The sequence below is a fragment of the Mus pahari genome, chromosome 21, assembly GCF_900095145.1.
Source record: "Mus pahari chromosome 21, PAHARI_EIJ_v1.1, whole genome shotgun sequence".
NCBI classification, from domain to species: Eukaryota; Metazoa; Chordata; class Mammalia; order Rodentia; family Muridae; genus Mus; species Mus pahari.
This window is the reverse complement of record NC_034610.1, coordinates 19,569,185-19,577,995: the sequence shown is the minus strand read 5'-3', so window position 1 is coordinate 19,577,995 and position 8,811 is coordinate 19,569,185. Positions and strand designations below refer to the sequence as shown.

The 8,811-nt window shown below is 51.7% G+C and overlaps 2 protein-coding genes across 11 annotated transcripts in view; one reads left to right on the top strand and one right to left on the bottom strand.

The window, feature by feature from the left end:
* Nthl1 (nth like DNA glycosylase 1) overlaps positions 1-843 on the bottom strand; it is a 6,730-nt gene extending 5,887 nt beyond the window's left edge. The window contains exon 1 of the mRNA XM_021221600.1: positions 671-843. Coding sequence (XP_021077259.1) covers positions 671-773 — 103 coding nt within the window. The 5' untranslated portion in view covers positions 774-843. The remainder of the gene's footprint in view (positions 1-670) is intronic.
* A 60-nt stretch (positions 844-903) lies between these two features.
* The window catches only part of Tsc2 (TSC complex subunit 2), a 35,800-nt gene continuing 27,892 nt past the window's right edge, over positions 904-8,811 (top strand). For 4 of the 10 annotated variants that reach the window (XM_021221637.1, XM_021221635.1, XM_021221632.1 and 1 more), the window contains exons 1-9: positions 904-987; positions 1,448-1,614; positions 2,584-2,670; positions 3,712-3,822; positions 4,552-4,696; positions 5,509-5,626; positions 6,835-6,883; positions 7,233-7,358; positions 8,071-8,144. In XM_021221637.1, coding sequence (XP_021077296.1) covers positions 1,477-1,614; positions 2,584-2,670; positions 3,712-3,822; positions 4,552-4,696; positions 5,509-5,626; positions 6,835-6,883; positions 7,233-7,358; positions 8,071-8,144 — 848 coding nt within the window. In that variant the 5' untranslated portion in view covers positions 904-987; positions 1,448-1,476. The remainder of the gene's footprint in view (positions 988-1,447; positions 1,615-2,583; positions 2,671-3,711; positions 3,823-4,551; positions 4,697-5,508; positions 5,627-6,834; positions 6,884-7,232; positions 7,359-8,070; positions 8,145-8,811) is intronic. The other 6 variants (XM_029532848.1, XM_029532847.1, XM_029532845.1 and 3 more) reach the window with 3 other exon arrangements.

Below are 8,811 nucleotides of genomic sequence, written 5' to 3'. Positions count from 1 at the left end.
TCTCAAAAAAAAAAAAAAAAAAAAAAAAAAACCACCAACAACACTTTCCGTGGCACTTGGCTCTTGCCAAGCCTCAGCCTGGATCCCAGTGGATCGCCACTACTGAACCAATTCTGGGACCATTGCTGCCAATGCACACTCCCCCTCTAGGCACTTATGTCTAAGTCCCAGCTGCAGATAATTACTCCCTGAGTACCACTAGTTGGCACATAGTAGGTCCTTAATGGCTACAGGACAAATACAATGAGTGCCATGCCCTTTCCTGTTTTCAGAACCACCGTCCGGCTGGGGGAGAAGACTTCTAGCTGGGTGTGTTCTTGGCACACAGCCTGGCCCTACGAGAGAGGGAGGCAGCTCTGAGAACAGAGCTGTGTCCCACAGACAGCCTGGAGCAAGTAAATGTCCTAAGCTAGGCTGGTTGGACTAAAACTTTTCACTGGCGACAAGGGTGGATGAACACACCCAGAACCCAATCTTACAGACCCCTGCAGACCCTGCGGGTCCCAGCCCCTTGGAAGAAGCTAGAAGTGGGGCTACGTGAGATTCAAGGCAGCTGACTACCCCGCGGCGCCTAGAGTTTAGGTTATATGCTGTGGCCCGGGACGCAAGCCTGGAGCCAAAGTTCCACGTTCCTCCTTTCCTCCAAAAACGCCTGCAGGCGCAGAGCTACCTGCAGCAGCCTCTCGCGGGGCGAGCTCCTCCCTACACCCTTCCGACGCGATCCTAGTCGCGCGGCTCCGACTGCGAGTCACCATCCGCACCCTTGAGTTCATGCCTGGGCTGTAAACTACTCCACCGAGCAGCCCCGCGGGCCCACCACTCGCTTAACGTGCACGCGGAACTACAACTCCCAGAGAGCTCAACGCAGACAGTCAGCAAAGCCTCGCCCCCGGAAGTACGGGTTGCGCTTCCGGCAGCTGCCCTGGGCCGGGGGTGTGCGCCCTTCCCTGGGTGCAGGAGGACCTGCGCGCGAAAGGCGCGCGCGGGGTGAGTAGCCCTGGAGGCTCTGACGGCTGGGGCGGGTTGCGATGGTTGTGTGGTCGCGTCGCGATGGGGTGAGGGGAATTGGCCTTTCTGTATCCAATCCTCCGCCGCGCCCACCGCTGACAAGTCCTAGCGCCCCAAGCCCTCCATTGCGGGTGTGAGCGGGCCTCTGCATCTGTTGTTCACGCGACAGCTCTTCCTTAACCTAGGGAGAACCATGGCAATCAACAGGCGGGGCGCTAGAGTAAGCCTGTACCTCCGGGGTTGGTTTGTGGGGGAGTCCCTCCTGCACGGAGTTGAGTTGCCCCAGGGGCTGTAGGAAGGACAGGTTGTTGCCTATCCTAGACCTAGGATTTTGGAGGTTCGCCTCAAGGGCAGGAGGGAGAACCTTTCCTGGGGTGTATCAAATAATATGTTTTTGGTTTTTGTTTTTGTTTTTTTGTTTTTTTTTTTTTCTGTACAGAGCAGTTCTCTAGTACTGCCTTGCGCACCATGGCCAAGCCAACAAGCAAAGATTCAGGTTTGAAGGAGAAGTTCAAGATACTGCTGGGACTGGGAACATCAAGGCCAAGTCCCAGGTGTGCAGAAGGCAAACAGACGGAGTTTATCATCACATCGGAAATCTTGAGAGTGAGTGATTGGCCTCCCAGCACGAAGGACAAGGAAGGCTGGGTTTGTCTGTCACTGGGTTCTGTGGGATAGGGGTTGCTGGTCACTGCGCAGGGCTGCTATCCCCAGTACTGTGGAGACAGATATATGCCTGTCCTCAGGGTCTTGGTGTCCTGCTTTAGCACACTTGCTTTAGAAGTTAGGTGTTGTATGAAAACTTATATTGTTTAGTGTTATGATAGATAGCTGCCCTGTACTCTCTCAGCACGTGAGAGACAGAGGAGATAGGAATATGAAGCTGGAGGCTACCCTGTGGCAACGTCATTGTAACCCACCTGAGCTGCAATAGTGAGACTGGGTCCTCCTCTCCTCAAAGATGTTCCTTGCCGCAATGTCTCCGGCCTGCAGAGACAAGGACAATGCGTACACCAGGTTCGGGTGAAGCAGCTTCCGCTTTTTTAATCAGGCCTTTTTCGTTTTCTTTTTTAAATTAGAGATCCAGCCTTTCTTTTTAAGAACTTTTAAAAAAAAAAAAAAGAGGACATCAGATCACAGATAGTTGTGAGCCACCATGTGGTTGCTGGGACTTGAACTCAGAACCTCAGTGCTCTTAATCACTAGCCATCTCACCAGCCCCAAGATCCAGCCTTAAAAAACAAACAAAACAAAACAAAATAAAATGCTGGGTGATGGTGGTGTTTGGTGTATGCTGCTAATCCTGCCGAGCCCTGGGGAGACAGTTCCATTACAGCCAAAGCTACACAGAGAAAAGCTGGAGAGACAGAGACAGAGGGAGGGTGGCCAGTGGGTAAGAAGGCTGGAGAGACAGACAGAGGGGGGATGGCCAGTGGGTAAGAAGGCTGGAGAGACAGACAGAGGGGGGATGGCCAGTGGGTAAGAAGGCTGGAGAGACAGAGACAGAGGGGGGATGGCCAGTGGGTAAGACCTCTTTTTAAAAGCGCTGTCCTTTTCCTCTTTTCCCTTCTCTAGGAACTGAGTGGCGAATGCGGCCTCAGTAATCGCATCCGAATGATAGGGCAGATCTGTGACGTGGCAAAGACTAAGAAGCTTGAAGAGGTGGGTTTGCCTCAGCTACACTGCTGGAGTGGTGCATGCCCACTGCAGGCTGCAGAGAATCTTCAGTCTGTGGCTGCTGCCTTGAGCTCTTTTCTTGTTCTTGAGATGTGATATGGCTGGCTTGGTATTCGCTGTGTGGTTCAGGCTTATACGCTGTGAACTTGATGTGGTCTTCCTCAGCCTCTTCAGTGTCGATCAGGATCTCAGGCGTAGCTCAGACAACTAGCTTTGGGATGAGTCAGTTTTTACCATTTTAGAGAAATTTAGCTTTCATCTTAATTATGTGGAAGCTTCTAGAAATGCCCCAGAGTGCAACCTGAGAGACTTACCCTGGTGGTAGCCAAAGGAATGAGCTTTCCCTAACCCTGGAAAAGCTTATGGCTGTGTACGTCTGCTCATCCTTTTTTGTCGTGGTGGTGGAGGGCTGGTGGTTGGGACAGGGACTTACCATGTGGACCAGGCTGGCCTTGGATTCAGAATCGCGTGCCTGTGCCTCCAGTGCTGGGATTAGAGGCGAGCACTGCCGTTGTCACCTGGCTTGAGAGCAGATCTGGAACATTTCGTCGGGGCTCACTCACACAGGGACACTTTGGAGTAGGTGTCTGGGGCAGATGCCTATCTAGGGCTCCATCTGTGCTGCTTGTTCTAAGCACCATGGTGCCTCTGAGTGCAGCAAGAGCCACCAGGGACTCCCTGGCTGGCGACTTCCCTGTCCTGCCCGGTCTTTTCCAGCTCGTGATCCAGGGCCCATTAAGCAGACTTGGCTGGGTGTCAGATGTGGCAGCACACACCTTTAATCCCAGCACTCGGGAGGCAGAGGCAGGTGCATTTCTGAGTTCGAGGCCAGCCTGGTCTACAAAGTGAGTTCCAGGACAGCCAGGGCTATACAGAGAAACCCTGTCTTGAAAAACAGCAACAACAACAACAAAAATGTTACAGTTTTAAGTCAGAAGGCCCTATTCCATGCTCCGTGTTGTCCTTTGCGGGGCTAAGGTCCCTGGAGACCACACCCTTCTCACTGTCCCCTTTTTGTTATGGCAGCATGCAGTGGAGGCACTTTGGAAGGCTGTCTCAGACTTGCTACAGCCAGAGCGGCCACCAGAGGCCCGGCATGCAGTTCTCGCCTTATTGAAGGCCATTGTACAGGGACAGGTAAGGGGCGGAGCTGTGTGAGCCTGTGGGATGAAGTCAGACCGTCACTGTTTGAGCTCCTGCCTTTGCTGGAGCTCCTGCCTTTGCTGGTGTGCCAGGGCAGGGTCCAGCAGTTCAAGGCCTGACTAAGTGTGAGGATATGCTGGTGCCACATGTCTGGTGATCGTGGCCAATTACGATAGTTCCTGAGCTTCCGTCTTCTGTGGGAGTAGAGAATGAGAGCTATAGCTTCTGTGGGTGGCACAAGTAGTTTGTGTAGGATATTAGGGTATGGTGGTTGCTAGTTCACTGTTACTGACCAGTTATGGCCACTCCCTGTCCTTCTCTAGCCATTAAGGTCTCAACTGGCCCTTTAACCCCTATAGTTCTCTGTGCATTCTTGGAAGGGTCTTCCTCTAGGCCATTCTCTTCCTTGATAGTCTGGCCTCTCCAAGGGCTGTGGCACCTCTTCTGGGAGTAGATCTTTGTCCTCACAATATGCGGGCACCCTAGTCTAGCCTGACTCTTGAGTTGGGCCAGAGCAAGAACTTTCCTGTCACACTGTGTGCCTGCCCCTAACCATGTCCAGAGCTTAATGCATTAGGTGGTATATACATGCCATTCAGTTATTGGCTGGTGCCTCTGGCCACTGTCTGAACCCATGGTATTGCTGACCTGCGGGTCCTGGTGTGCTCCTTGGCTTTTCCCAGCTGCAGGGGATGCTGGGAAGGCTCTATTGTTTGTCTTTAGGGTGATCGATTGGGGGTCCTCAGGGCGCTCTTCTTCAAAGTGATCAAGGATTACCCCTCCAATGAAGACCTCCATGAACGGCTGGAAGTTTTTAAGGCCCTAACAGACAATGGAAGGCACATTACTGACTTGGAAGAGGAACTGGGTAGGTGTCACACAGTCAGAGGATGAGAGAGATGCCTAAGATGAGAAAGGGTGCGGCAGTTCACGGGGTGGCCTGCAGGGGGCACAGGGCCATTTGCCATTTGTCTTGGGAGCGTACCAGTGCCCTCCTGGGATTTACTGCAGATCTGCTGCTTGAAGTCTTTGGCTGGCAGGTCCCAGAAGGTGCCTTTGAAATGGGTGGTGCGTTTATCGTTGGAGAGGGTGCTGAATCTGTGTGCCTGGGTCCTGTCTTCTCCCCTGTCACCAGTGGACCTGTTTGTCACTCTTTGTCAGTGTGGCTTGACATCCCAGCCTGGTTCCTGCCTCCTGTCATGTGACAGTAAGAGGTTTTAGAACATTTAAGACTTCCTTTCCCTTTGGTGAGAAAAAAAAGAAAGACTGAGGAGTTTAGTCAGCTCCGGGCTCTGCCGTTCTGAGGCCCAGAAATGACCCTCGACTGCTGACCCGCCTCTGGGGCAGGTGCTGTTACAGTTTGCCATCAGATCCTCAGGCTGTGTGGCCTGCAGCCTTGCCAGTATCTTCTAGAGATTTCTTTATGGGGTGGGGATCTCCTAAGAAGCTGCTTCCCGGCAAGAATTTTAATGTTCGTGTCCCCTGTAATGGAGCCAGTCCTTGAATGGAATGGATGATACTTTTATCCGCTCAGTGCCGACACCCAGGCAGAGCAAGTGTCTGTAGGGCTTGCTCGGCCTCCTGCTGAGCCTGCTTGGGTCCCGGATGTTGCAGTGATAGGATATAGACCAGTTTTCCCTGAGGAGGAGGAGGAGTATAGCCTCAGCCTTTCTCCTGCAGCAGAGTTTGTCCTGCAGTGGATGGACGTTGGCTTGTCCTCAGAATTCCTTCTGGTACTGGTAAACCTGGTCAAATTCAACAGCTGTTACCTCGACGAGTACATTGCATCGATGGTTCAGTAAGTAAACATTTAACTAATGGCTGAGGGGCAGCTGAGCGGTGGAGTTGCTGCTAGCATGAAAGAGACCCTGGGTTCCACGCCCTGCTTCAGAAGAAGGAACTTTAGTGTCTCTTTGATATCAGTTCCTCTGTCCTGGGTCTTAAACTTAGCTCTTTAGGATTAATAACGTCAGTGAAGCTACCAGATAAATGAGATTGCCCGTGGACAAGCGTACTTTATTTATTTATTTATTTAGAGACAGAGTTTTTCTTTGTATCTCTGGCTATCCTAGAACTTACTCTATAGACCAGGCTGGCCCTGAACTCACAGAGATCCGCCTGCCTCTGTCTCCTGAATGCTGGGATTAAGGTGTGTGCCACCACCAACCACCATAAGCATGTATTTTTATTTTTACACTTTAATTTGTTACTGTTTTTTTCATGTGCACCATGGCACATGTGTGGAGGTGAGGGGACAGCTTTGTGGAGTCTGCTTTCTCCTCCCCACCTTTACATGTGTTCTGAGGCTCGCACTCACGTTTGTGGGTTTATGCAGCAAGCACTTCATCCTCTGAGCGTCTTACCAGTTCCCTTCTGTTATTGTTTTTATTTTGTGGTTTTTAGACAGGGTCTTATTATATAGTTCTGACTGGCCTGGAACTTACTCTGTAGACCGGGCTGGCCTCCAACTTAGAGAGATCCCCCTGCCTCTGCCCCCTGAGGACTGGGACTAAAGGTGTGCTCCACTATGCTCAGCCCTTTTGTCATCATTTTTTATTGTATTTTAATAATGTATTCATGTACATGGGTATTTTTCTGTATATACATGGGTTATGTCTGTGCACCATTGTGTGCACTGCATGCAGAGGCCAGAAGGCATCAGATACCCCGGTCCTGGAGTTAAAGATGGTTGAGAGCCACTCTTTGGTGCTGGTAATTGAACCTGGGTCTTCTAGAAGAGCAGCCAGTGCTCTTAACCCCTGAGCCATTTCTCCAGCCTTGTTTTTGTTTGTTTGTTTAAAACCATCTTGAAATCTCAGTGGAAGCAGAGACTTTGTTTGCTTTATGCCATGCACTCAGCACTGGGCGTGTGGTCGGCACAGAACAGGCACACTATGGACAAGCCACTCAGATAACTGATACCATACAGTGGAGAGACAATAACTGTAGTCACAGAGTCTTCTTGAAACGCTGTTTGACCTGCCTTCAATGTTCTTCTCCCTGCAGCATGATTTGTCTGCTATGCATCCGGACAGTGTCCTCTGTGGACATTGAGGTCAGTTACTCCCAGCTTCATTTGTGGAAGGCTGGGGCTTGAGGTCAAGCCCTGTTGCCATCTTCTGGCTGTGTGGATTCTGGAGGCTGCTCAGCTTCTCTGAGCTGTAGGCATGTACTGTCAGGACAGTTTGGTGGTCTGCAATAGCTTAAAATAGCTATTGTTGTAATAGCTTAAAATGGGAAGTCGTGCTTACGATGGGAAGTCGTGCTTACAATAGGCAGCTAACAGCCCCTCCAAGTGCACACTCACTCTTGTTTACCTGCACTGCGGTTCCTACACAGGCTGCTCAGACATAGGTAGGAGGGTAAGAGTTGGGCACCAACACGAAGCTCTACCCCTCCTGCAGGTGTCCTTGCAAGTGCTGGATGCTGTGGTCTGCTACAACTGCCTGCCAGCTGAGAGCCTGCCTCTGTTCATTATCACCCTGTGCCGAACCATCAATGTCAAGGAGCTGTGTGAGCCTTGCTGGAAGGTAGGCATCTCCCAGGCTATTTCTGGGAACTCCTCCCCCAGGGCAAGCTCTGCTATCAGCACCTGACAGGACAGGGCTGTATTATCTTCAGTGAATGCTGCTAGACTTTTGGGATCACCAGGCAGTGAAACGCTGAGGGCATCCTGGAGGCCATTTCCCAGGGGTTTGAGTTGAGGCCCAGGTTTGGGAGATGCTTTGAGGGTATGTCTTAGGGTTTTCATTGCTGAGAAGAGACACCATAACCAAGGCAACTCTTTAAAAGGGACATTTAATTGGCTGGTTTACAGGTTCAGCAGTTTAACCCGTTATCATAGTGGCAGGAAGTGTGGCCGTGTCTAGGTAGATACGGTGCTGGAGAAGAAGCCAAGAGTTTATATCATCACCTGACTGCAGTCAGGAGAAACTGTCTCATGGGCGGCTAGGAGCAGGGTCTCAAAGCCTACTCCACAGTGACACACTTCCTTTAACACGGCTGCACATCCTCCAATAAGGCCACACCTCCTAATAGTGCTACTTCCCATGGGCTACGCATATTCAAACTGCCACAGGGCTCTGTCGGCTGCATTTGTAAGGAGCACACAGTGAGCTTGGGATCAGGTGGGATTGTAGACCAGTGTCCATGCAAGGCAGGCTGAGGCTGGCGCTCCTCCCCCAGAGCCTGGGGCTTATATCACCCAACCCTAATGGGGTCTGTGCGTGTCCTGTTTTCCAGCTGATGCGTAACCTTCTGGGCACACATCTGGGCCACAGCGCCATCTACAACATGTGCCGCATCATGGAGGACAGGTGAGTGCGTGTGTGTGTGTGTGTGTGTGTGTGTGTGTGTGTGTGTGCCAGGAGGACAGGTGAGTGTGTGTGGGGGGGGGCAGGGGCAGGAGGACAGGTGTGTGTGCGTGTGTGTGTGTGTGTGTGTGTGCGCGCGCGCGCGCATGTGCCAGTATGTATGTATGTGGGGGGGGCAGGAGGACAGGTGAGTGCATGTGTATGTGTGTGTGTGTGTGTGTGTGTGTGTGTGTGTGTGTGTGTGTGCCAGGTGACGGCAGGTGGCTAGGGTCAGGAGGAGGCTTTAGATTCTTGGCTGGTATTGATGAGGTTGAGGTTTTATTGGTTTTTTTTTGAGTAGTTGTTCTCCATTTGGATATGACCTCCCATCTTCCGCTTCTCCTAGTCCAGTCATGGTGTTCACATTTAGACTTACCTTCTGTCCTAAACCTCATGGCCATGGTGTGGGCCTTTGTAGTCTGCTACAGTCTAGACTTATGGCCTGATGTCCGCACCTTCGCCATGTAGCCAAGCCATTACAAGCACTGATGCTTTTGTCTCCAGGGGCGGCTCAGGTCTGCCCACTGTCTAGTAGGCACCCACAGCAGCCCCCCCACTTTGCCCACTGTCTAGTAGGCACCCACAGCAGCACCCCCACTTTGCCCACTGTCTAGTAGACACCCACAGCAGC